The 27,561-nt window shown below is 32.0% G+C and overlaps 3 protein-coding genes and 1 pseudogene across 3 annotated transcripts; 1 reads left to right on the top strand and 3 right to left on the bottom strand.

The window, feature by feature from the left end:
* Positions 1 to 9,161: 9,161 nt before the first annotated feature.
* Positions 9,162 to 13,345, bottom strand: LOC110603684 (internal alternative NAD(P)H-ubiquinone oxidoreductase A1, mitochondrial). Its single transcript, XM_021741512.2, has 9 exons — positions 13,175 to 13,345; positions 11,515 to 12,164; positions 11,190 to 11,403; positions 10,947 to 11,107; positions 10,803 to 10,868; positions 10,556 to 10,719; positions 10,364 to 10,478; positions 10,104 to 10,283; positions 9,162 to 10,015 (listed from the first exon to the last, which is right to left on the bottom strand). The coding sequence occupies exons 2-9, from the start codon at positions 12,070 to 12,072 to the stop codon at positions 9,860 to 9,862; spliced, it is 1,614 nt and encodes a 537-aa protein (XP_021597204.1). The 5' UTR covers positions 12,073 to 12,164; positions 13,175 to 13,345; the 3' UTR covers positions 9,162 to 9,859.
* Positions 13,346 to 14,509: 1,164 nt separating this feature from the next.
* Positions 14,510 to 18,202, bottom strand: LOC110603686 (endonuclease 1). Its single transcript, XM_021741516.2, has 9 exons — positions 17,509 to 18,202; positions 16,788 to 16,968; positions 16,613 to 16,705; positions 16,021 to 16,076; positions 15,848 to 15,931; positions 15,448 to 15,543; positions 15,285 to 15,349; positions 15,082 to 15,155; positions 14,510 to 14,926 (listed from the first exon to the last, which is right to left on the bottom strand). Exons 1-9 carry the CDS (start codon positions 17,644 to 17,646, stop codon positions 14,802 to 14,804), a joined length of 912 nt encoding a protein of 303 aa, XP_021597208.1. The 5' UTR covers positions 17,647 to 18,202; the 3' UTR covers positions 14,510 to 14,801.
* A 639-nt stretch (positions 18,203 to 18,841) lies between these two features.
* On the top strand, positions 18,842 to 21,638 carry LOC110603685 (quinone oxidoreductase PIG3). The gene is made up of 6 exons (XM_021741515.2): positions 18,842 to 19,194; positions 19,992 to 20,171; positions 20,376 to 20,457; positions 20,548 to 20,655; positions 20,795 to 20,953; positions 21,237 to 21,638. Exons 1-6 carry the CDS (start codon positions 18,943 to 18,945, stop codon positions 21,431 to 21,433), a joined length of 978 nt encoding a protein of 325 aa, XP_021597207.1. The 5' UTR covers positions 18,842 to 18,942; the 3' UTR covers positions 21,434 to 21,638.
* A 1,472-nt stretch (positions 21,639 to 23,110) lies between these two features.
* LOC110603968 lies at positions 23,111 to 24,464 on the bottom strand (annotated as a pseudogene).
* Between the last annotated feature and the right edge of the window lie 3,097 nt (positions 24,465 to 27,561).

Below are 27,561 nucleotides of genomic sequence, written 5' to 3'. Positions count from 1 at the left end.
GCCAGTTCATGAGCTGCTCCATCATGGGACAATATAACTAGATAAGGATAGGATTAGACGGTGACAATCTTGCCCATGCTAAGCTTGTGGCTGCTGCTCTAACCAATGCAAAACCCAAATGCCCACGTGAACCACATGCAAATCCCAAGTGTTGCAGCATTTTCTGTGCAATCGGTTGTGGGAATTACCGAAGCAAGCTACTTTCCTTAGCTTTATCAACTTTTATAAAGCATGATCTACCATCTTCTTTCTGCTTTATCTTTTTAGTCTACGAAATACCTATATCACCCCTCACTTGTCTACAATTATATCCCTCATGCAAGGTCAATATCGTCAACAAAGTAAAGGACAAAGCTTCAGCAAAGCCACCTCCTCTGTATATAACAACGCCTCAATCAGACATCGCCATCCAGCAAGACAGCAGCAGCGTTTTATCTCTTAAGCTTTGCAGTCTCCGAAGAGAAAGAAAATGGCATCAGGTGGTGCTAAGAGGAGTATGATCAAAGGTGGAAATTATTCAGAGTCACAGAGGGTTTATTCTGGCCGTTTGATACCCAAGAGAGGTCAAGTGAAGGTGGCAATAGTATTGGGTCTGGCTCACTCTCTTGCTTCTATCTTCTCTCTTCGCAGCAGAAGGGCTGGTGGAGTTCCCAGTTAATTTTATCTTATCAGAGTCTCCAGAAAGAGAGAGAGAGATAGATTAGAAACTATAGGTGATCTAATGATGTTAATTAATTAATCTTTTGTACAGATAGATTTTTGGTTTTCTAATAGAATTCCCACTTTTTCTAAGCGTCTTCTATTTCTTGCTTTTGCTTTATTAGCTCAATTAATTACTTCTTCTTTTCAAATTATATTCATGTTTAAAGCTTTAACCTTCTGTTTTTTATATGATGGGATTACTTTAGAAGGGGCAAGCTTTGGTGACATACAGCTATAGACATTTATGAGTTTTGCTGAAATGGTCCACACAATTAGGGTTTAATATGTGAATTTAGTGATCCCAAAAGATTGAATTTGTTTGGCATTTGTTTTATAAACTTTTTAATTATATTTATTTTAAAATGCAATGTGAGGATTTTTTTAAAATTATGATAATTAATTTATATATTAATATTATTTTAATATAAATAAATAATAATTTAAAATAAAAAAATAAAAATTATAAAATATGATTCATTTGAAATAAAAAATTTTATAAAGAATTTAAATTTTTATTTAAAATAAAAAATTTAAAATTTTTAAATGATAATTTGAGTAAAAATTATTAAATATTTAAGTATTTTTTTAAATGAAAAATAATTAAAATGTTTAAATTTTTAATACACGAAGGAAAATAAATAAAATCTTAACTTCTTAATATTTTTAATTTAGAAAGAAAATAATATAAATATTTTTATATTTTTAATCATAAAAAATAATGAAAATATTAAAATTTAAATAAATAAATTATAACATATTTTAAGTGTTTAATTTTAAAAATATGAATATTAATCTATTAATTATGATAAAATTTTAAAATTAACGTGAGTTCAATGATCCCAACCCAGAACCAGTAAAGAAGATCCAAAACAATATATTAAGGCCTTATTTGCTCGAGGTAAATCAACTAAAAAATTTAAAACTTTCAGACAGTGAAAATTATTTTATTTTTGTTTAGTTGGTACTTTTCTTTTTTACTTTTCAAAAAATTAAAAAAAAAAATTTAGTGGAATGGAAGTAATTTACTTAATTCAATTTAGTTAAGTTATTCCCTCAAACGTGATTTATCAAAAAGTAATATATTAAAAAGTAAATTATCAAAAAGTAGTATATTTCAACCAAATAAAATTTAAATTATTAACTTAAATTGAACCGTTATATTCAAATTCAGAGATCAAATAGTTTAAATTCTTTGAAATTGAGAGACTAACAAATCCGAAAACCTTTCTTAAACTTCTAAAATTCATACATACAATCAGTAGAAACGAGCAGTATTCGGTTCAAATCGAAAAAATTAATCTAATTGAATTAATTTAAAAATTCGCTTTAATTTTTTTATTTATTTCAGTTTGATTTGATTTTTAATTTTAAAAATTTCAATTATTTCAGTTTAATTCAATTTTAATCAGAAAAAAATAAAAAAAATCAAACTGAATCGATTAGTAGTAATAATATATTATTTTTAATAATATAAAAAGATTAGACCATATTAAAATTAAAATATTATAATTAAATTTTAAAATATTAAAAATAAAGCGTAAAAAATCGAAACTAATCGAATCAGCCCGAATCAAAAATTCAGTTCGATTCAATTTTTAATTAAAATCGATTTTTAAAAATATTTAAATTTAAATTTTAAATTTATTCAGTTCGATTCGATTTTAAATTAAATCGACTAGAATTTTAAAAAATACAAATCCCACATCATAGTGCTATTTATTTAAAAAATTTAAAGAGTCCTGCATGTAATAATGCACGACTCTTTATCCATATTTGTTCAGATAAATAACGACTAAAATGGATTTCATAAGAAACTTTAGTTCTCAAAAGATTCAAATACCTGAAGTTTTAAAAGAACACTCCATATACAATTTAAATATATTTTTACTATTGCATCCTATATTGATTAGGCATTCGAGAGATTATCCAAATTCAACTCTTCAATATTTTTTATTATTTTAAAGGTTCATAACAAAAACCATCAAATGAATTAATTAAATTTAGGTATTCAATTAAGTTTTGATTGATATGTTTGCACCAGAAATTGTATCGCCATCATCATTATCAATAGTATATAATATAAAGCTAGCAGCCTTAATTAATTAATTAATTAAACATCTAATGACTTTGTTAGATTCGAATTTATTCCCATCTTTCACAAATCTGACACAGTAAAAATAATTTAAACTAAAATATGGAGGGATTTGAATCAATGTCTTTTCAAATTCTTTTGGCAGGAAGACCATCTTTCTCTGCGAGGGAGCTCTTTTCCTGTCGTCGCTTTTGTTTTTTTAAGGTAAGAGATCTCGTTTTCTGCTTTTTTAGGTACATTGAATCAATATCACATTTTTTCAATTTTTTTATAAATTGAATTTTTTTACTATGATATTAAAATTCAAAATTAAAACGTAAAAACATTTAAATATTTAAATTTTTATTGATATTAAACTTAAAAAAAAAAAAAAAGGGTGCAGACGGTGAGAGTGGGACATTTTCCGTTAGAAAATGAAGCAAATTGGGCACGTGATTTTTAGTGCTCACGACATTTGCAGGATGGAGTGTCCCTTTGACCAGGGATGACGTACTAACTACTATCTTAACCCTAGTCAAAGGGACACCCATAGAAAATTAAGAGAAGACTATATTCAACAGTCATTTAAAAAAATATATATTTTTTACAATATTTATCCTTTAAAATTGATATTTTTAAATTAATAAAATTAATTAATAATGTTTAGTTTAAAAATATTTATGATAATTTTTAAAATACTAATAATGATTTAAAACAGTAATGGTAGGTATAAAAAATAAAAATTAATATTTCCTTTAAATTTTTTTAAATAAAACTAAAATATTATTAATCTGTTATAAACTGAGGCTAAAACTGTTCAAGTAAAAGGAATTGAATAAAAATATATCAATTTAACTAAATTATGAGCTAATACATTGGTGAACACAAAAATTCAAACCTTTAAAATAAGAGAGTATTGGGATATTATACAACTAGTAACAGAAAACTCATGTATCATGAATTCAAGTTTAGATATTTAAGACCATATAACACTTAACTTGAACGTTATCAAAATAAATCAGCCACTATATTTACACGTTGAATTGTACAATGAAACATGTCAACTAACACCGAAAAGATAGTATATTATAATAGCGAACAATATAATCATATCAAGTAGATCTTAGCATCAAATAAAGTCAATAGCACAAGCAAAGCCAATATAGCATGTAGATACAGAGACTTTAATAGAAGGCTATTCATTTTATTCAAATGGCAAACAATCCTTGTATAATTTACAGTAACGGTCCTCACACTACTTATAGACAGGGGAAATGCTTACAAGCAGTGAAGGCACAACATAGGGATTCAATAAGTCTACGGTGACAAACTGAGTCCAGCTCTCACTGGTGGCCAACTAGCCACTCCCCCCTAAAAAGTCTTAAGGACAAGTTGAATTGTGGTAGGAGAAGATATCAATATGTTTAAAGTGATACCCCCTAATAAATACATGAAAATAAATTATAAAAAACTAACATAACACTTTTGATATTATTATTTTATACTAAGTTCTACATATCTTGTTTCTAAGAAATTCTATGTTGGAAAAATTACATTTTAGTCCCTCTAAGATTCTAGACCCCTAACACTTTCTCCCACTTAAACGTTTGACGTCCTCATCAACTGAGTTTATCGAAACTCTTCAGTTTTCTGCAAATGTTGTTGGTGGTCTTAACAACTCGTTCAACTAAAATTCCTTCAAACACCTTGATGCACTGGTGCTGCTCGCGAAACAACTGGTCTTAAGGGTTTGTTTCTGGTGTTATCTGTCATATTTGCATGGTATAGCTTGAGTATGCTCACATGAAGTACTAGATGGATCTTCATCTATTGTGGTGGCTTAACTTTATATGTAACAGGCCCAATTCTAGCAACAATTGGAATTGGCCCTTTATATTTGCGCACCAATCTTCGATCTCGGTTGCAGAGAAATCGCAGTTGGTTTGGTAGCAGCTTGACCATCACTAAGTCTCCCATTGCAAACTCTTGAGATCTTCGATGTTCATCAGCCATCTTTTTCATATGCTTGGAAGTCATCTCTAATTGAGTTCGTACAATATTCACATTTAACTTCCACTTCTTCATAAATTGATATACTTTGGGGTTCTTCCCTGTGTATGACACATCGAGTGTGTGCTAGTGGTTATTGACCTGTAAGGAGAATTTACTGCATTAACTACCATATGATAGTCCACTTTGATAGTAACATTAGTAAAATCATACAAGAGTAAACATGTCAAAGCTTCAGGTAAAACTAAGCAATATATAATTGGTGAATAAATTTTTTGAAAAACACTAAAAAACCAACACCAAGATACCATCAACATCTTGAACTACCACACCATATATACTCAATATGTCTGCTTTATTGATCGATGCATCAACATTACACTTTAAATATTCAGAAAGCGGTGAAGTTCATTGACAAAATTAGAGTGTTGCCCTCCAATCATGTAAGTAGTTATTAGTCAAAAGAAACACATGTTGAGAGTGGAAGAAACTCCTTCCCAAAAGAACTCGTTCTAACATTTTAAATAATCCACATTAAAATACACCTCCTAAATGCAGTATTCATAAGTTGGTTAATAAACTCCAAACAATTAGAGAGTGATAATGAATTAATGAATAAAACTAAGAGATACCAATAAAACCTTACAAAATGATAGATTTCCGACACATGCAATAACTATTCGTTGGTCTGATACATCAAACCACCAACATTAATATTTTGAAATTTTTAAAATGATAAATAATTTATGAAAAAAAATCTTAAAACGACTACCGTTATGGAATAGAGTTAGTAACTACCATTAAGCCTTTTCTCATCGAATTAAGAGCATACCGTATTTCACTCTCTTTTTGTTGGATAAATAACTAATGGATTTTTGTAAAATTAACTATTAAGCTTATTATTGAAAAATACATGCAATTTATGAAAGCAAATACTTTTTTATCTATAAATTATTAATTTATTTATTTTATTATTATTTAAATAGATTGAATAATAAATATTTTATAATTATAAAAATTAAATAATATATAATTAAAATTAATATTGTTAAATTATATGCACCACTAAACATATAAATCTTCAAGATCAAATAAAGTCAATTAATGTTTTTGAATAAAATATTAAAATAATTTAATTTTATAAAATATAAAAATATTTAAATGGAGTGATTTAAAAAAAATTAAATAATTATTTTTCACAAAATCCAGCTGATAGTAAATTCACCGCTTTTATTTGATTCGGTCAGGTCAAGTTGTCGTGTATTGGACTTGAATTCTCATAATAAGAACAAGAGTGGCCATGCCCAAATTTGACTTTCGCGACCCTAAAGTCAAAATTCCAGAAAAGGGATTAAATGCCTCGGCTGCCCCGCCGTAGATGTGATCAATCAACCAGATCGATGAAATTTAAAACTGAATTAATTATTTAATTTTAATTTTTAAATTGAATTAAAATTTTAAATTAAAAGAATTAGTTATAGATTATTCATTTTGGATCAATATTAAAATTAAATTGAAATTGACTAATTTAATTTTAAAAATTTAAAATAAATTATTTTATAAAATAATTAAATTTAAATTTTTTATATTATATGTAAATATTAAAAATTAAACCTGTAACTATTATGAATTGAATCAGTTCTATTCGAAACCGGACTGCCGGATAGAGTGAAGTTTTGAAATGATTGGTATGTTTAAACTAATAATAATAATAATAATAATTGATAATACAGTAATAAAACCAGCTGCCTTAATTAATTAATTAATTTAAAATTTAATAAATTTGTTAGATTCGAATCTATTCCCATCTTTGATAAATCTGACACACTAAAATTAAATTAAACTAAAATGTGAAGGGATTATAACAAGTACATTGAATCAATGTCTTTTCAAGTACATGATTCTATGAATGGGAATTAATATTTATTTAATTAAAAATTAAATTATAAATATAAAGTCCATTTGATTTAATTAATGGTTTTTAAATTCTTCCCATCTTCAAGTGAAAACCCCATAATGCCCACTAATAAAGATGGGTGATTGGCGTCCACTATGAAAAGGACTCCTCCATTATTGCTATAATCTTGCACTTTTATGTCTGCGCCTTTAGATGGATGGTAAGCGATAGGTGGGGTGAGGCATATTTAGTTTAAATAAAAAAAATTAATTGAATTGAATTAATTTAAAATTTTAATTTAATTTTTTATTTATTTTAATTTAATTCGATTTAATTTTTAATTTTAAAAATTTTAATTATTTTGATTTATTTTGATTTTAATCAGAAAAAATTAAAAAGTCAAATTGAATTGATTTAATAATAATTATATATTGTTTTTAATAATATAAAGAGATTATATTATATTAAAGTTAAATTATTTTAATTAAATTTTAAAATATTAAAAATAAACTGTAAAAATAAAAAAAATATTAAAAATTTAAATCAATCAAACCGAATTGAATCGAACTAAATCAGATCTGTTTGATTTGATTTCTAATCAAAATTAATTTGTTTTCATTTTTATAAATATAAATTTTGATTTTTAATTTATTTAATTTGATTTAATTTTAAATCGAATCGATCGAATGATGAGATAAAAATTTATAAAATTTTTATTTTTTAAAAAAATAAAATTATATATAATTTTTAGAAAAAAATATGTTTATAAAATAAATTATACCAATTAGAGCAAGTATAAAAAAATAATTTAAGATTTACTAAAACGGTAATATTAACCGATAGAGCTTTAATTTTTTGAAGTGGGGACAAGATATTTAATTTAAGAAAAAACAAAGGCAGACGGTGAGAGTGGGACCCTTGGTTAGATAATAGAGCAAATTGGGCACGTGACTTTTGCATGATTTACGACATTTTGCAGGGTGTAGTCAGTAGTGTCCCTTTGACTGACGATGACGTACTAACTAACTACTTATTATAGTTTTATGTTTTTACAAAAATGTCCCCCTCTCTTTTCATTATCATCTTTTATTTTATTTTTTAAATTGTTGTTCGCATGAAAGAAAACCAAAAGCAATGTGAACATCTTGTTTTTGACCAAATGCACCTTGAATGGAATGTTTTTCAAGATCCCACGGGACTAATACGAAAGGCAAGCACAAAGTATTAATTATTATTATTTTTTTTATATATTTTTAATATAATCGTATTTTTTATTTCAATACTATCTATTTTTAATACTTAAAATTATACGTACGGATGCGTTAGAATTAATTTTTATATTAGACAGTCATTTAATTCTTTTCAGCATGCATATTAATAAAGTTGCGAAGTGACTGAGTCTATTTCTAATTTCTTATCATTTTAGCAGATTAGACTTTTTTTGAAGGGTCCGCATGCGTGATCTGTCCGGTTTACTTCACGTCATCAATTGAAATATACAGTGTGGGGCTGATTTGCTTGAGGAAAATCTAATGGACCTTGGAATGATTTGTTTGAGGAAAACCTGATGAACCTTAAGTCTGTGATCCTAGCCTTATTCTAAAAATAAAAATTTCACCGATCATATCTTTTTAATTAATTATTATTTATTAGGCATTTTAAATAATAAAGTATAAAGTATTACACGATAATTGTAATGAATATTTCTCATCAAATTAAAATTAAACCGTCTTTTTCTCTTTTTTATTAAAAAACCAACCATAGTCAAATTATATGTATTAAACATATAAATATTTCAGATGAAAATAAGTTGATTAATATTTTTTTATTAAAATATTAAAATTTTAATTTTATAAAATATAAAAATATTTTAATTAAGTAATTTTAAAATAAAAACTAAATAATTAATTTCACAAAATCCATCGAGCAATAGTAACTCACGCCCCTTTTATTTGATTTGATCAGGACAAGTTGTGTATTGGACTTGAATTCTCAGAATAAGAACAAGAGTGGCCATGGCCAAAATTTGACTCACCCATCCTAAAGTCAAAATTTCAGAAGAGGATTTAAGGGTTCACTCAATCTATTTATATATTTATATAAATTATAAAATTTATTTATATATTAATTTTTTATTTTCTTTAAGTCATTTTTTTTATAAAAAATTTTATTTAAAATCTTTTAATTTGAAAAATAACTCCAACATGGGTGGTTATTAATTAATTTTTTTATATTATATGGAATAATAGTTCACAAATTTTATTAAAGAAAAAAAAATAACGGTTCACGTGATAAAAGGGCAAGATTGTCAACTTAGAGTCAAAAAATTAAAGTGGCATATATAGTAATTAAATGAACATCAGAGGGCAGCAATCAACGAGCCCCTGTATATAATCATGGACTCTTGAGTCGAGTCTTAACTCGTGATTCAGGACGCAACACAAATCAGAGCTTCTGCTTCTTTTATCATCTTTATCTTGAGAGAGGGAGAGAGAATAGAGAGATGGCAGGTACAAGAACGGTGATCAACAACAGGAAGGATTCAAGAAGGTTTTACGGCCGTCCGATCCCAAAGAGAGGGCAGGTGAAGGTGGCCATAGTAGTGGGTTTGGCTCACTCTGTTGCGTCTATCTTCTCCGTCAGCAGTCGCCGAGCAGGACATACTCACCTTTCTTAGTATTTATTAGTTCAGTTGTCTGTACAAAGACCATATTTTTTTATGGGTTTTGTAAGAGAGATGTTTTGTTCTGAGGTAGAGGCAGCTTGTTGTACAAAAGAAAGCTTTTGTCTTTGCCCATGAATGGATTGTTTTCTTTTCAAATCTTGCTTTTTGGTTCTCTTAACTTTGATTCTTTTGAAAGTTTCTCTATTGTGGCAACCCTGAAATTAAAGTTTAAAAGGAAGAGAACAGATTGGCAGCTCCATGAAGTCCTGTATGTTTGGAACTGGAAACCCCTGTTTTGTCTGAAAATTGGTCCATTAGAGAACTGAAGAACACCCTAAATCCATGGCAGCTGCATGTTCTAACCATAATATTATCAACTTTTATTACAATGCATCCTGGCTCCGAAAATCTTATGATTCGGAGGTCAAGATTGAAGGAGTATAGAGCCTAGGATCCAGCTCAAACCGACGAAAAGAATGAACAGTGGTACTGATGAATGTCGGTCTGGCCTAACCTAGCCAATCCTGGAGTTGTCTCTGCCAAAAACCAGGGTGGTTGCCCAGTTCGCTGCTACGTAAAATCTGTTCCTCCAACTGACAACTCGTGTAAGATAAGCGGAGCGCCAGATTAGCCAACTGATGAATCCAGCAAGTGATAAGCCTTTTGTATCCTGACACATAAAGACCATAGATTTTTATTCTTGGATGACAATAAATTGAAACATACTATTAATCCTTGTCTGAGAATCTTATGGTTACCTTAGACTGGCGGAGATCAACCAGTGCCTTGTAACGCCCTACTGATGCCATGCTACCCAGATGCCTGTAGACGAAAGGATCGCCAAGAGAGACGTCTTTTGCGCTGAAAGCTTTGCCTCCATTTTGCTTTCCAATGTTGTTGAACAATTCAACTAAATATTTGCCTTGCCTCTCTGCAACCTGCTAAGAATTGCAGATGATTATCTCCAAGTTCGTAACATATCAGAAATGTTAAACACTTGCCGGAGTCTGAGTTTGACCTGAGCTAAAGCCGGAAGCACTGGCCTCCCCGTCTGCTCAACAAAACCAGCACAGTCTCCGAGTGCAAACACATCTTCCACAGCAGGGACCCGCAACCATTGATCAACACCAATCCTGTATGACTCAGTAAGATGAGTTGACATGATCTATACAAATCAGAGAACACAGAACTAATGTTGTTTGTCTAATACCTTCCACCAGGGGACTTGGGAAGATTCAGTGACTTCACAAACTGAGATGGGCCAACACCAGTAGACCATACCAAGAGGCCATATGGAATCTCCGAACCATCACTGAGAACTAATTTTTTGGGATGAACCTCTTTCACTATGCCTCGTGTGAGACGGACACCATGCTGATACAAAACTCCAAATGTCATGGACAATCTTAGAACGAAACACATTCTAGGATATTAGGACATTAAGATAAACTAATTACCTTAGTCAAATGATTTGTTGCATATTGTCGTAATCTAACATCAAACGATGATAGAATTTCATTTGCCTGTTGAAGAACGAAAGGAAACCAGCATCAGCAAATGACAACAATAGTTACTCATGAATATGGGAGGATTCAAGTTACCTCTATAAGGGTGACCTTAACACGATCCTTGACATGAGAATACTGCTCCTGAACATCTCTCATGATAAAATCACTCAATTCACCGCTGAATTCCACTCCTGTCGGACCACCTCCAATAACAACGCAATGTAAGAGGCGATTCTTCTCTTCTTCAGATATGCCTGCAATGCCATTACCAGAACAACTAGTTCATTAAAATTTGAAATAAAAAGGAAATGGTCATGGTGGAAAAGTAATACTCACCAGGATTTTCAGACAGCATGAGGTTCAAAAGGAGCTTCTTCCTTATTTCTTGAGCATGATTCACTTCTCTAAGAAAAAAAGCATGTTCATTCACTCCCTTGATACCAAAAGTCACAGGCTCAGCTCCAGCAGCAATAACAAGCTTATCATATGCAACTTTAAACATGTGAGGTTCCCGAGGTAATCCATCATTGCTTACTGTCTCACAGTACACCTGACCACAATAACGTTGCATACTTATCATAATTGCTAGAGCTTCATAGTTCATCCAAATATAGATTAAAATCAACATGGGCATAAAACATTATGGAGAAAGAAGGCTTACTTCATGTTTGCCTGTGTCAATGCCAGTGCAGGAAGCTAGATAAAAATATGAGTTTGAGTTTGTTCCCAATGCAGGTTGTATCCGGCTAACAGGCTCAGCTACAGACCGAAACTCAAGAGTTCCGACACAAGTGGAAGCAAGCAAAGGAGTGAAGACCATGTGATTCCTTGGTGATATGCAAACAATATCATAGATTTTGGTGTCAAGTCCTTTCATGAACCGACACGCTGCCCAGCCAGTACCTAGGACAACAACTCTTGGCTTTTCACCAGGTTTAGTTGCTTCTAGACCTGGATACCTTGGTTCCTCGTACTCACTTTCAGACTCATCTAGAATTCTTTCTGCATTAGCAAATTGGTAATGTGGGGTCCCCCCAATTCCTCTGCTCCAAAAACTGGGCTGGTTTACGTTCCTGATGCTGGAAATGTATGACAGATTACTGCCTGCCTTAACATTTTTAAGGAAAGGTGAAGAAGACCACTTATGATTGGACATCCCCTCACATGATGTTCCTCCTGTTCTTCTTAAGCCATTCCTAGCAATCCTCGAAAATGCCATGCTGAGGCTCAAGTTCTGAGTTCTGACCAGAAGATCAGATATTCAGATACCCTTTAATCCAGATTATAATCAGAAGCTGTGGACTATTGAACCTGCAATAGGAGGGAGAGAAATTAGCATGACTGCATGTATTCTGAAAGGAAGATGAATTCGGACTTATATAGAGGAAGCCAATTTGAAGTTTCAGGACAGCAAATAAAACAAGCAAGCTATATTGTCCAGAAGTTTGATTCAAGTATTGTAACGATCTTTTCCAAGATTAGCTAACATGAAAACAAAGACGAAGTTAGCTTTCCTCATCATGTTATGGCAGACACAAAGACAACAGTTTAGGTAATTATAAGCAGATGATAAAACACAACAAGCTGTCATCCTTTAAAACACCATGTGCATTTGTATTTAACAAGCCTATTCATCAATTACCAAACCTAACTTCTGCAAAATCTCTTAAGTGGGTTTCAAGAACCAAGCCAAATTTGGGTATACGATTTTGGGGATTGGCTCTTAATAGTAACAAATATAGAATTATCATCAGATTCTGAAGTTCATTTCACATTTAAAAATTGAAAAACTTGGCATCACTCTTACAATATTTGTTTTCAAAGATCAAGATCTGGGTGTTAGTGTGTGCCGCGAGGGCTTCATGAACCGAAGTTTATCTTGCCAGCTTCTTCAAAAAAAATCTCATCACATGGAGGAAAAAAAATGCAAACTTGAATAATTATATTATTTAACATGAGAGAGATGACTAGAACAGCGATAAACACTAGAATGCAAAGATTTGCCCTCATAAAATACCAGGTTGTTAAAGAACAAAGGTCTTAACAGATCTCATTGATTTCCTTTAACAAGATTTTGTAAGAATTCATTTGAATTCTTGTTTTATAATATAAATCATGCCAAACGAGGAGGAAGAAAATGACAAAAAATGAACTAAGCACAGATCAAGGGAAACGAAAAGCTGCCCTTATACAAGTACAGTTCTAAGGATAATTACATAGAGGTACTCAAGAAAACAGAGCATTTGGCAACAACAGTTATGGGAAAAACAGAGCAAGAGAAACAAATTATTTGCAAAAATTAAAAGGTTACAGAAAATTACTGATTTATTTATTGTGGGGTTGGAGCTTGAATAGAGAAAGAGGAAATTGTATCCAAGATTTGTGGATCCGCTTTTTTAAGACAAAAGTAATGACTTCGAAAAAAAATAAAGAGTAAACATACTAAACCAGATCAAAATTCATGTCTTTATAGTGGCAAACTTGAGATGCAAGAAAGTCAGTGGAGAAATATCTGAATTTGTGATATAAAACACAGTAAAGAAAGTGGAAAAAAAAAAAAAAAAATTCTGTTCGAAGAAGGAAGCATGTTTCGTATATTCCTACTTTATTATTATTTTTATTTCCATCCCATCAAATAAAATTTGTACAATCAAATCAATAAAATTAATTAGCAGCATTAATTTTAGAAAAATTTATAATAATTTATTTAGAATATGCATTAGTTTTAGAAAAATTTATAATAATTTATTTAAAATATATTTTAGGTGGTCATTTTTTCTAGAAACGACGTCGTTTTTAGCTCGTAGGGACGATTCTGTCCCCTTCAAATAGAAATGTCTGTGGAAAACAAAAGGGGCAATTTTGGGTCTCCGTGATGTCGTAGAGGTTTGACCGTGTGTCTCTTGGCGGCTGCCTAAAAACCCTAGTTGCAGGGTTTTTCTGTTATCAGGTGAGATCAAGTCTATAATTTTACAAGTTTTTTCTGAAAAACTATTGGTTAATGGTAAGCCCAAAGTGACATCCCGACGGGTCCTTCGAATCATGCATACAAAATCGAACGGTAAACAAAAGATCTAGGTGGGACCCACAAAGCTCTAAATAATCTGGAAACGTGAAAGAAAAAGTCATGCGCGACGGCTTTCCTTGTTGAAGGAGAGGCTTTCGGGTCAAAGGAAGATCTCGACGTTAATTAACGTGTCAAGTTTTGATTGGCTGAGTGGTGGTGACAGTGCAGTTGGCTCCCATAATGTAGGCATTTAGCTAGAAGCCTGTTTTGAGATTCACGGTTGGCATCGGCCGCCGCCTGGTTCCACGTTTTGGACTGAGCTTAAAGTTAAAACGAGGAATCTAGTAACCTGGAAGTTGGTCTTGATTTTTCAGTAATTATTTAATAATCTCTGTCGTGGGATGATTTAAAGCAGAAATTAAATAAACTAGATGGATTCACAATCATAATTGATATTAAATTGTTAGAATGGATTGATTTAGTCTCTGAATTAAAATAAATTTGAAAAATAAAAAAATTAAATATTAAATTTAATTAAATTAAAAACTAATAAAATATAAAATATAAAATATAATTCACCGGAAATCATCATACATGTACTTTATATCCAAAAGACTAATAAAATGTGATGATTTGTATGAGAAACATATCCAAAAGAGCTAATGCCTGTGTTCAGACAATATTATTGCTGCTTGCCTAAATTCTTACAAGATACAATAATTCTCCAGTTAGAATTAATGTTGTTACTTGTCATAAAAAGTAGATTGTACCCATATCTCAACTTTCTAAATATAAACCAAGAACATAAAAAGGCAAGTGAGGTTCCTAATAAACATGAAGAAATGAAATTGATGAGAATCCGAGGCAGATAAAAGGATTGGTTAAAGAAAAGAATGTCCATATGATCTGTTTTCTTGTACTTGTGTTGGGAGGCTAGTTGTTTAGGTTGCTGATGCAATACCTTCTTCAGAATCCCCAAATATCTGATTCAAAAACATGGCTAAACGAATTCCTCCTTGAGCTATGCGTTTCATGACAATTGGCATCCTTGAATTGAAGTAATCATCTACAATATGTACAGTTACAATAATGAAATATATACGATATTTTTACCCGATTCACTATAAAATTAAGACACAAACTTATGAATCCTATATAATTTTTATTTGGAGGAATCCATACGTTTGTATTTTGAATCTATACGGTTGTAATTGAGTTTACCTGCTAGAGTTGCACCCTCCTTCACTCCTTTGTAACCCCATTTGCAAGCCAAGTTTATGCTCTCTACAGCATACCTATACCAGCCAAAATGAAGCATCACTCATAAATATGAGCCAAGTATCTATAAACTTGTTATAAATCTAATTGAATTTAAATAATATTGAAACTAATATATTATAAAAAAGAGATAGAAGAGGGCCCACTTGTTTGGACATGAAAGGAGATCATTACAATCTTTCCAAGATGAGACATCATCAAGCCATATTCCCTGTGTTAAACATAAACAGCAATTGCAGACATCAGCATACGACAGAGCCCGAACAGAAAAGAAGAGAAAATTATGAACTCAATGATCTTACTACGTACATCAGTTAAGTTTCCCTCTATAGATTCTTGAAGGAGGTCCATGTCGTTTTCGTAGAAATCTTTTAGAGCAGTAAGAATAATCTCTCTGTCCCATACCTGCAGTCATTACACCCATTTCAATAATTTTAGATAGAGATTTCGATGCACATAGATCGCATAGTCAAAAGAATAAAAAAAACACGAAGATTTATGTAGTTCGACAGCACCATTTACATCTACCATGAGCAAGATAGAAATAAAAATTTAAAAATAATATACAATCTTTTCAAAACTCTTGAATTTCTAATCCAGTGTGTTTTTCGAAAATCTCATAATACTACTGTAGTAAGCAGTATTGCAGGGGGGCCGAGACTAGGAGACACTAATGACCTTACAAAATATTTTTTCGGGTTTTACTTACATGATGAAGATTAGATTTATGTCTGAACCAGCGCAATTCAATGGTGTTCCCTCCTTCATCACTGGTGAATCCAACATGTAGTGGCTGAAAATTGAAAACTTGAAATCTTGATGAACATATTAGACACCAATGGACTACAAAAAGATAGACCAAAAGACTCATCAAATGTTTACCTGATGAATATCTCCCATGAAGTGAGACAAGAACAGCAAGGCTTCAGTCAAATTATCTGCAAAAGTTAATAAATTAATGGAATGTATATAGAGAATTGTAGAAGCAGTAGAAGTCTTGGATTCCTAAGGTTTAAATATAACAAGCAACTCATGAACCACTAGAGGCTCCAATCAATAAAATTTTGGCCGGACTCAGGATTTTTCAAGCGAGTCAAATTCAAACCAATTTATTTATTTAAACTTAATTTTGATGTTGGATTCATTAAAATTTAAGAGTTCCAACTTGTAAATATACTCATTTAATAAAAATATTTAGTTTTAAATTTATTATTTTTAATTTAAAGCTTATTAGGATTGAAAATGAGTCGAATTGCTCATAATAAATTATTACGATTAAAAATAAATTAAATTGATCATGAACTATTTAATATTTAATTGAACAAATTATCGTCTTGTCTTAACTCATTTTCTAAACTATCCATATGTTTTTGAAATGAATTGAGTTTAATTTAAATATATTTTAATAAACTAAATTTGAACTCTTTAAAATTTCATTTTGCTCGTTTCCTTTAAACTCCCAAGGACTCCTTACATCTGCGATCTGTGGTTCCCTCCCTGTAGTGCAAAAGCTGAGATGTAAAGTTTTGAATGGCACCAGCAACACACAAATCCTTCACGCAGTCCCCTATTAAAACCCATGTTAAAAAATCCCAAATAAAGAAAAATAACAAAGAACAACACCTTATAAAATTAGGCTGAGGGCTTACTTGAATAATCAAAATTGCAGGCTTCATCTGGGGTGTCAATGAAGTGAAGAGAGCTCGTCCACCTGTATTTGTACCAGTGCCGGACTTGGTCAGGCCATGTGCAGAGAGCCGATAAGTCTCCGTTCAAATTGTGAGGTAACAAATGTTCCACGGCGTGTGCTGCCTCAGGTCCTAAAAGGTTCTATTAATTACAAAGCATTAGTTATTAAGAGGCCTCATTGTCTTTTGCCATAAGAAAGGTTGATGCTTAAGATGGACAATTGTTGCTTCAAAGCCAAGTAATTAAGCTTACTCACTTTTCTTTTTCTTTTTCCTTATTATATCTTTCAATTAGCTCTTATTAGAGCCACTTGAGAGCTTATAAATAGAGACAAATTTAATACTATTGATGAAAAAAAATTGTAAAATCGTAGATCAAGCTTTCTATAATATTAAAAAGAAAAGAAAGAAACTGCATACCCAAAAGAAAATAAAAGGGTAATTAAGATTATAGTTTATGAGATTTTACCAAAAAAAACATAATTTAGTATCTATTTTTTTAATAAAAAGGATTCAATCTTTAAAATTTTCATTTATAAGAAAATACCAGTTCTGTTAAATTCATCGCTAAACAATGGTAAATTGAATAATTAACCCAAAAAAAGGAAAAACAAACTACGAGGCCAAATGGATCACAGAGACAATTATGATCTGCTACATAGAGATGTGGATAAAATATTACCTGTGCAATCCGACATGTCATTATGTGACCCTCCTTGCTCCACCCAAGAGCTCCAGGCACTAAAATGGCAGCCATACCCGCCAACATCACAAACGCAAACGAAGACCATCTCAAAAGACGACCTACATGCCCAGCCATCCTCAGTTCTTTGCTTATCACTTTGGTTTTTCTTTCTTCAGCATCAAACAATACGGGAAAAAAGGATAATTGATAAATGAAATGAGCCCAGCAGAACTGAGTTAGTTATATATATAATAAAATATATTCAACAAGGAACATGTTCCTATTGAGTGCAAGAATTAAATTCCAGTTTTGAGTGCCCTTAACGTTGACATTTTTCCAAGCAACTTATGGGCATATTCTGGAATATAGAGGCATCCCAGCAACATCATGGGATGAAGTCAACAGTTTGCTATAAAATTATACTTATTACAGAATGCTCAAGAGACTTGCAAGAAGAGAAAAAAAAATTAATGGGTTGTTACGTAGGAGGTGTGTTGTGAAATGGGAAGATCGTGCTAACTTTTTTTAAAAAAATTGTCAAGCCCAGTGGTCCCGCCTCTGTGTTATCCATTGAAGTTGCGTCTCCAATTCTTTTATCCTCATGCTTGAGCAATCTTGCCTTGAGAAGCGACAGTGCCATTGGGGGTGGCAGCTACGCCAAGCGAATGCCGCCTTGGGCAAGCCTTTTTTTATACACAGGTAACCAATAAAGAAAAGAGATAAGATGAATGAAAGACCATAAACTCATCCCTTAAGGTTTTGGGTTGAATTAAACACTGATTATTAAGTTCAAATTACAGCAGAACTTATGAAATAAATAGAAATTAAAGTTTAATTAAACAAAACACAGAAAATCAACAAAAAAGAGAATTCAAATCAAATGAAATTGAACCAAATCTGAATTTAGTAAGTTATCTTGATTAGTCAGGCCTATTGAGAATCAACCTAAGAAATTCCAATTTTAATTGTATATCATGTGATAGATCACGGTGGATGGCATCAATATTCCTTATCCCTTGCATGAATGACCTTAAACAAGTTAAAGAAAAGAGGACAGCAAACGGAAGGTATGGACATTTCAATTTTAATTGTATATTAACGACATATTGTTCCAGCATTTGATTTTGAAAATTAAATCAAATTGAGAAAATTGGAATAAATTCATGAAGCAACATGTTATCCTGTGAAATGGAAGATAAAAGAAATTTGATTTCTCTAAATTTTCGTTTTAGATAAGAGAAGAGAAAAAAAAATGGAGATAAAAAAATATAAATTACATTTCTATATTATTTTCTTTTTTCTTTATTTCTCCACTTTGATTTCGATTGGTTTTGGCCTTCACAACTAAGCATCCAAACAGAGGGTAACTGACCACTCTGTCATATCCATACACAACTCCATTGTCGAACGCTAGAAAAAGGCGAAAACAAAATGAAAGCAGTGGTGATAACTTCACTAGGCGGCCCAGAGGTGCTGCAACTGCAAGAAGTAGACGACCCACAAATCAAAGACGATGAGGTCCTCATCAAGGTCGAAGCTACCGCCGTCAACCGGGCTGACACCCTCCAAAGGATAGGCAAGCATCCGCCTCCCAAGGGCGCTAGCCCCTACCCTGGTCTTGAATGCTCCGGCACCATCGAAGCCGTTGGGAAACTCGTTTCTCGCTGGAAAGTGGGTGATCAGGTATTTTCCAACTTTCCCAATTCATAAGTAAATGATATTTTGATCAAGCTATTTCGGCTGTTATATCTGTTGGTTTGATCAATATATTAATTCTTAATTACATTTATAATGATGAGAAAAATTGCTGGCGGTTCTTCAATTGTTTAGTTCTTGGTCTGCAGCAATCGATTCAAAAGTGGAAAATATTGAAAATCTACCCTTTGTTTTGTTTGAGAGTAGGTTTTTCAAGATTTAAGTTCAACCTATGCTTGAGAGAGTGTTCGAATTTTCAAAATGACCTTCGATTTTTAACCCACCAAATTGGTGAGTTGAGAGGTTTTCCAGCTGCCTTGAAAAATCTTCTCTTCCTCCCAAAATTGTTAAGGTTTAAGAATCACTAAAAGCTTTATATTATAAAACTATACTTTATAAAAACCTTACTTTACCCTACTTTCTCCCCATTTGTGTTTGGAAGAGAATTATGGTTTTTTAAGTAAGGTCCGATTTCAACCTACTAAGTCGGTGGATTGAGAAGAACCTTCAAATACTTTGAAAAATATTATCTTAAAAAATATTCTCTTTCTCCCAAATAATAAAAATGATTAAGGTTTAAAAATTATGAAAAACCTTACTCTAACTGCCACAAACAGAGTGTGTGAGAGAGTTTTTTTATTCTCTAGTATAAAAAGATTAAATATTCCAGCTTGAAAGGGTTTAAGGTTTCCATCTTGTTCATGGAGATTAAAGGCACTGATATTTCAGTTACTTTATTAAACATGAAACTATTATGTAGCCATTTGAGTGCCTCTGGAATGCAGGTGTGTGCTCTTCTTAGTGGAGGAGGCTATGCGGAGAAAGTGGCTGTTCCAGCCGGACAGATTCTTCCTGTCCCACCAGGCATTTCCCTCAAGGATGCTGGTGGTTTCCCTGAGGTGGCATGTACTGTTTGGTCCACTGTTTTTATGATGAGTCGGTTGTCTGCTGGGGAAACGTTTCTGGTAAACTTCTGATCTTACTCTATGCTTAGATTTTTGCTGGTATTCTACAATTTGTGCTCATTGAAGTGGTGCAGTTTCACTAAGTATGATTGTTGGGTTACTTAGATCTATATATCATCTTATACCTTGTTAAATGTATTTTTTTCTACATGGATTCTTTAGTGTGTGGCGAACTGCTTAAGTTGATGTCCATTTAAATTCCAGGTTCATGGAGGTTCTAGTGGGATTGGTACTTTTGCAATTCAGATAGCTAAATATCAAGGGGTTAGGGTATTTGTCACTGCAGGTCAGACTGCATATTTCATAAAATTCCTTGATTTTCTATGGAAACAGTACAAGCTAGTTTTTTTTATTTTTTTTTTCCTTTGATCATCAGGCAGTGAGGAAAAATTAGCTGTTTGTAAGGAACTAGGAGCTGATGTGTGCATCAATTACAAAACAGAGGACTTTGTTGCACGAGTAAAGGAAGAAACTGGAGGGAAAGGTTTGTGCTTTTTATAGGCATCATAAATTTAATGGTTTACATGTGCAAAGTGCAATCTGTCAATGGTCTTCAGTTCCTCAATGGATAAAGGCACTGAGATTTTCTTTTCTAAAACCTTCTGTATTATTATCAATATCAGGTGTAGATGTTATTTTGGATTGTATTGGAGCATCCTATTTCCAGAGAAACCTAGACAGCTTGAATGTTGGTGGAAGGCTTTTTATCATTGGGTTCATGGGTGGAGCTGTGACAGAATTAAATCTGTCTATTTTGTTGGCTAAACGCCTCACAGTGCAAGGTATGACTGAAGTCCTTTCATTTATTCTGAGTTTATGTTCCATAGATAAATGACTTTGTGTGAGTTTATGTCCCCATCTCCACCAAAGTTGTTGATATTTTTGCTTCTAGTAGTTGCGTCACCCAGATTCTCCATTTATATCCATATGAACATGATTGACTACAATATTGAGTTACTGTGCAAATTCTAGCATGATTCTGATGTGTGTTTGAGCTGTATGCGAGTTATAAATCTGCATTGAAATGTAACTATATAATATGTTTATTGATAAATGCCTATGCAGCGGCCGGCTTGCGAGGTAGAAGTGCAGAAAACAAAGCAGAAATTGTGAATGAGGTGGAGAAGAATGTTTGGCCTGCCATTGTTGAAGGCAAGGTGAAGCCTGTGGTCTATAAACATTTTCCATTAGCTGAGGCAGCAGAGGCTCATCGACTCCTGGAAAGTAGCCAGCATATCGGAAAGATTCTTCTTGTTCCATGATGTTATGGACGGTCAAGTAAGCTTTAGTTGATGAGATCCGCCAGTGTCAACATCTTTGGAATGACTATTGATATCTTTGCTAGTGTGCTTGTAATTTAACGATAAAAGAAGCCTGTGAGTTAGACTGTTTAGTTTGTTAACTTGATATTTCTCAAGATGGTGTGATGATTCCCCTTGAATGAAAGAAATGCAAAGTTGATACCCATTTAGATAAGTTCAATTCAACTATATGTTTGATGGATTACATGTTATATATTCTTAATCAATATGTCAATCTCTTCTTTTTTCTATCAATCTCACAGCAAGTTGCATTTTTTCAAGGACTGGATGTAGATTTACATTGTGTAGCCCAATTACAATTAGGAAGTCCAACGTAGAAGTAAAGTAAAATTGATCAGACCCACCAAATTAAGGCATCTTCACCAACGCTGCGCCAAATTCTATTTTAGCGTTGGAGATTTTGGCACTGCACTACTAAATTCTATTTTAGCGTTGGAGATTTTGGCGCTGCGCTACAGTGTTACGTCAAATATGGTGTGATACTGTAGCAGCGCTATTTTCTTTTTTTTTTTTTTAATTTATAATATAATTCAAAATTTATATCTTTTTCTATTTTTTTAATTTATAATATAATTTAAAATTTATATATATTTTCAATTAAGTTTTTTTTTCACTCATAATTTATTATATTTTTAATTTATTTTATATTTTATAATTATTAAAATTTAATTTAAATTAATATATTCACAATTATAAATAATATTTATAATAAATTTATTTATTTATAACATATTTATAAAATAATTAAATATTTGAATATTGGATGAAAATATAAAATATATAAATATTTAGAGTGAATATATAAAATTATATAAATTTTTTGAGTGACATATAATATTAAAGAGAGAGAAGAATATAAATAAAATATTTTTTTGATATTAAAAATGGTGCAGAAAGTTGAAGATAATATTGAACTATTTTAGTGCAAAGCATCAGAATAATGCAAAAAATGGTGCAAAGGGTTCGAGATGGCCTAAAAAGGGTAATTTTCACTTAAAAGTAAATTTAAATTTAGATTTTTTTCTATTTTAATTTAATTACTAAACTTTAATTATTTTTTTAATTAATATCTTTGGTAGATTTGGGTGAATGTTATAAATCTTAAAAATATATATCTATTATTAAAGTTTAAGTTAAATTATACTTTAATTACCGAGTTTTAGCATAATTAATAAATTAGTTCATGTAATTTTATAATCAAACATTTCAGAATTTTATAATCAATCCAAATTGAAGATTCTTCTATAAACATTGTTGTTACTAAAATATAAAAAAACCATAATACTCCTAATTAAGTTAGAAATATCTAAAGAAAATATTCTCACACACAAATATGCATTAATCCATTTCTCTCAAACATTTTATTAAACAACATATATGCAATTAGGAGCTGAAAAATGCAATTTACGTTAGGAAAAGTATGAAAAATAAAATAAAATTTAGAAAGTTTTAGTTCAAATATCTAGTTCATGTTAATTTTTTTTTTCATAATAATAAGTTTCTCAAATCATAATTAGTATAACTAAATGTTATACCATTTTCAAGTGCTACTCAATTAAGCAGTAACAACAAAAAATCTTCGACCATAATCAAATTCAAAATCTTCAAAAGTTTTTACTATACAATGATTCTCATCAACACCAAGACCAAACATGAGATGGTGAAGAAAAACATAGTAACAAAATCCCTTGTAGACCACTTCCTTACCACCTTCGTTTCCACCGGCAAACTCTTGGTTTCTTAGGCATCAACTTTTTTTCAAACTATTAAATTCTACTCCTTTCTTTTTTAGTTCTTCTACACACTTAGACAATAATTTCCCACCCTCTTTTTCTCTGTCTCCAATAACTCTAAGTGGAGTTCTACATCAATTTTATATTAAACAGCTCAAGTTATCCCCAAAGGATGTAAAAGAGAATACAACGACAAGATCCATACTCTCTTGTAGAAAGATCCACTTTCGGGTGGGTTTTTGGAGGAGGCATTGAAAAGAGGAGCAAAGCAATATGGAGCTCTATAATCTCTTTATAGACTGAATCCATTTGGATCTCTTTAAGATTGATCCCGTTTAAAATTAGTTCCTCTTCTTTGAGCCATGCTTTAAAAGGAGTTTATTAGTTAGCGTTTTTGCTATCGAGTGTAGTAGATGTGGTGGCTTTAGCTCTATGATTGAAGGTTTTGTGCTTTAGTCTACCGTGATTGTGAATTTCTATAAAGAGGGGGAGAGTGAGAAGGAATAATAAATGTGGGAAGTTATCAATTGAGATGTAATGTCTGAGATCCAATAAAGAGTAGGTTCAAAGTTTCAAAGTGTATTTTAGTAAGTTTGGTCCATTCCTTCCCTCTGCTTTCTTTTATTCCTTTTTTCTTTTGTCTTTTAGTGACGTGTAACTATCGTCCTGCGCTTGTACCTCCTATTATAGTCATGCTTGGCCATATGTATGGACGTACTGCGTTCTTTCTCATAGTTAGGCGGCCATTTAATTCCATCCGGCACTATGTAAACACGATCCCAGGCATTACAGGGTTTGTTACCACATGGGTCCAGCAGGTTAATCGAGCCAAGCCTACCATGTGTAGGCTTGAGTTTAGTCTGACTCGTCAAAGTAAGGTCTGGGCTTGCATGTAAAGTAGGCCCATGTATCAGACTCTAATAGAGCTAAGGCCTGATCTTCCTAGTGTGGGCTCAGTTATGCCGGGATGTCCAGGATCCGTCTATCATCAAGTGCCTCTTTACTCGCTCATTAATTATTTCATGATTAATGAGGGAATAAATCTCGAGACTCTAATTATTACTGCGCGACTCTAGGAGAATTCTGTCAAAACGTCTTGCCCTTTCCCTTCTCTGTAATTTTTGCCTTTCCAATCCAAAGTACGTCATACTCCTCTCATGGCTTCTACTAGGATTCCTAATGTAGTGAGTCTGGTGTCCTCTATCACTCCTTCCTCCTTCTCTCACTACTTTTCCCATGACTATTGTTACACCATCATTTTTAAAATTAGGACTCCTTTGCCTAATGAGCGGATTGTTCTCTCCTTCCCACTACTGGCGGGTCGGATTGACGCCTAACAAGGGCGTAACCTATTTTTATTTTTTGTGAAACAGCGTGACTTCTAACCTTCCCTTTTACCTTTTTCTTTATCGAGGTTTTCTGTCATTTTAGGGTGACCCCTCGAATGCTATCCCCAAATTTTATTATGTTCATGTGTTATTTCGAGTCCATTTGTTTGTACTGGGGTTTTACCCCTTCTATTGAGTTGTTTTGCACTTTCTTCTATCTTGTTAGGTCTACCCATGGGTTCTATTACTTTGGTTCCTAAGTTGGACTATCCATATTTACTGGGTATAAGAATTTAATAAAAGGTTGGGCGAAAAATTTTATTGTTGTCAAGCTAAAAGAGAACTCAGGGATTAACTGGAAAATTGTCCTCTCTTGGAAAGAAGTTCCTCAGGGCTATAATGACTTCTCTAGGCTAAGCCTAATAGACCAAATTTGCCTTTTCTGACGGACCTTTGTAAAGAAAAAATATGATGTCGAGAAGTGCATGTTTATGTCTAACCTATGGGATTGCCAGGAAGCTATTATTCTTTCTTGGTTTTCTTTCTTTTTATATTTTTCTTTTGTTGTTTTGGGCTCTAATTGGACTGATATTTTCTTTTCAGCTTCTATCGTGCCAATGAGTACCATCAAGTTTCCCAAGAACTTCACTCTGTCCCGAGAGAGTATGAAGGTGACTTTGGTTGCCTTTAAGGCTAACAAGTCAGTAGCTGATGTGACCTGGGAGGTTTTTCAGGCCACAGACCCTACATCTTTAGCTCGTCGCTCTGCCCCTGCCCCTACGCCTTCTTTGGCTTTGGTGCCTGTGACGGGAGGCTCCCGTTTCGTGACATCCAGGACATCGGTCCCTACTAAGACGTTGCTCCTTCCAAGGCTCCTCCTACTTCTAAGGAAATTCCTAAGGAGCCCTGTAACATCCCAAAAAAAGAGTTGAGCACCACTAAGCAATTTGCTTAGCGCGTAGGAATTTTATTTTTTCCTCGCGCAGGTTGTAGACCCAAGTAGCAGTAGATCAAGATCTGTATCAATCCAGCCAGAGTTACATCATTATCTATCTTGGGGGTATATTTTATAAATTTTATATAAAGTTGATTGTGGAAATTTGGCATGTACATAAAGTTTTAGTTGTAGATTATTTGAATTAAATATATTTGAAGACTTTAATTTTGGTGTAACTATGGCTTATTAGTATAAGTTTGTATGTTGAGATTAATGAGATGGTTATGAAGTGTTTGATTGGAATTGAATTTGTATTGATGTTAAAAGAAGTTTGGGGGTTAAGGTTGAAGTTTATAGAAGTGTGATATTACTATTCACAGGTGGAATTAAGTCCATATTTCAGAGGAAACTCTGCCGGATTTTCAGTAAAACAAAAAAAAAAAGGGGTCATGATTGACATGATATTAAAGTAAAAATAAAAGAATTGTTTTATAATGTAATGTCTCCGGCTCGGTTGATTAAATAACCGGGTAGGGGGTGTTATAAGCCCATCATGCTTAACGAGTTGGCTGAGAGTAGCTTGTAAGAGGGTACCAAGACTGATCCCTTGGATGTCCCATTTATCCAAGCCGTGGGAGCTATCGTGATCGAGAGCAAGGCTGCCAAGCGTGCCCGAACATCAGAATCTGTGATTGAGGGTAGGGCTGCTAAGCGTGTCCAGACCTCGAAACCTGCGGGGGTAGTTGTAAAGAACCCCAAAGATCGCTGCAACTCAAAAATACGCAGCGAAAAAATAAAAGATCTTTATTTTCCATTTCAGGATCTGAGTGCTTTGTTCAATTTGAAAGGAAGGATAAAAAAACTAACCTTTTTAGAAACTATTTCGGACTAATGGTGTTGCTTCTGAAATGAACACCCTCAATGGTATCTACACAAACGTTTCTATCTGGAGTGCTAACTCTCTGAACGGATGGATCAGCTATGTGCTTAGATCTGCAACACCAAAAATGATTACAAAACGCTCCTCATGCTTTCTGTAAAACTCTCAAAGAAGGCATTTTTGTTCACTTGTTGTCTCTAAAAAATTTTTTATTTTTACACTTTTCTTTTTGTAAAAGAATTATAATTATAGTCATAGGCATATAACCGTAGATATCAATATATATGTACAATAAATCAAAAGAAAACGAAAAGACCTTTTATCTGTAACCGTTATAGATAGACTATAAATATTATTATTTTATAATAATTATAAATAATTAATATTAATAATAATACCATCTTTATTAATATTATTATTAATTATACTAACGGACTCTTAGTCTATTAATATGATATGATACTTCAATGACGTTTTTTTGTGTGTGATTCAATGGACTCACATTAATTGGCAATAGGCCCAATCTAACAAAACTCATAAATTATAAGCGGCCTCTAGTAAGACATTATGACTGTCCAATTAATATAAGGATCGATAGCCCAATAAAACCTAATACACAGAACATATATTAATCTCTTTGTCACATGATATCTAATTTGAATATAAATAATGGTCAATGTCAAACTTATAATATTCAAACTTATAATTTCTCGATCTCTAAGTAGATTGATAAAAATAAATGATATTGATCACATTATCAATTTATTTGAGTACGGTCATATATTTTTTAGTCTCACTTATCGAGGGATCTAAATTATATCTTCTCTAAAAAAGAAAAATAAATTCTATCTACATTGTTCAATATTCTCTACATAATTTCTATTATAATTAATTATAACTTTTATAATTATTCGATTAAAGACAATATTTAATTATATCAAAACATAATATTTTTTATATTAAAAATTATGAAAATCTCAAATTAAAGAACTATCATTTTTAGGTGTAGCTATATTGATTTCAAAATCAATTAGAAACCTAGCTACATTTTAAACTTAAATAAAAAAAATGGATCCTCTAAACTCACATATCAATAAAAGAAAATTGTGTTTTTTTTTTACCAGCAAAATACTTGCATTGATAAAAAAAAAAATTGTATTCAAAAAATAGTTTGACAGACTGCATCTGCC

Source organism: Manihot esculenta, chromosome 16, assembly GCF_001659605.2.
Source record: "Manihot esculenta cultivar AM560-2 chromosome 16, M.esculenta_v8, whole genome shotgun sequence".
In the NCBI taxonomy this organism is placed as follows: Eukaryota; Viridiplantae; Streptophyta; class Magnoliopsida; order Malpighiales; family Euphorbiaceae; genus Manihot; species Manihot esculenta.
Note: the sequence above shows the minus strand (reverse complement) of the source record. Positions and strands in the feature narration are given on the sequence as shown.

What these genes read in the sequence shown, in the direction of transcription:
- LOC110603685 (XM_021741515.2), top strand. Translation starts at nt 18,943, where the DNA reads ATGAAAGCAGTGGTGATAACTTCACTAGGCGGCCCAGAGGTGCTGCAA. An exon ending in CTGCTGGGGAAACGTTTCTG is followed by an intron (nt 20,172 to 20,375) that starts GTAAACTTCTGA and finishes TTTAAATTCCAG; the next exon opens with GTTCATGGAGGTTCTAGTGG. An exon ending in GGAAGAAACTGGAGGGAAAG is followed by an intron (nt 20,656 to 20,794) that starts GTTTGTGCTTTT and finishes TATCAATATCAG; the next exon opens with GTGTAGATGTTATTTTGGAT.
- LOC110603684 (XM_021741512.2), bottom strand. Translation starts at nt 12,072, where the DNA reads ATGGCATTTTCGAGGATTGCTAGGAATGGCTTAAGAAGAACAGGAGGA. An exon ending in CATGCTGTCTGAAAATCCTG is followed by an intron (nt 11,108 to 11,189) that starts GTGAGTATTACT and finishes ATGGCATTGCAG; the next exon opens with GCATATCTGAAGAAGAGAAG. An exon ending in TTAAGGTCACCCTTATAGAG is followed by an intron (nt 10,869 to 10,946) that starts GTAACTTGAATC and finishes GTTCTTCAACAG; the next exon opens with GCAAATGAAATTCTATCATC.
- LOC110603686 (XM_021741516.2), bottom strand. Translation starts at nt 17,646, where the DNA reads ATGGCTGGGCATGTAGGTCGTCTTTTGAGATGGTCTTCGTTTGCGTTT. An exon ending in TCATGGGAGATATTCATCAG is followed by an intron (nt 15,932 to 16,020) that starts GTAAACATTTGA and finishes TTCAATTTTCAG; the next exon opens with CCACTACATGTTGGATTCAC. An exon ending in TAGAGGGAAACTTAACTGAT is followed by an intron (nt 15,350 to 15,447) that starts GTACGTAGTAAG and finishes TGTTTAACACAG; the next exon opens with GGAATATGGCTTGATGATGT.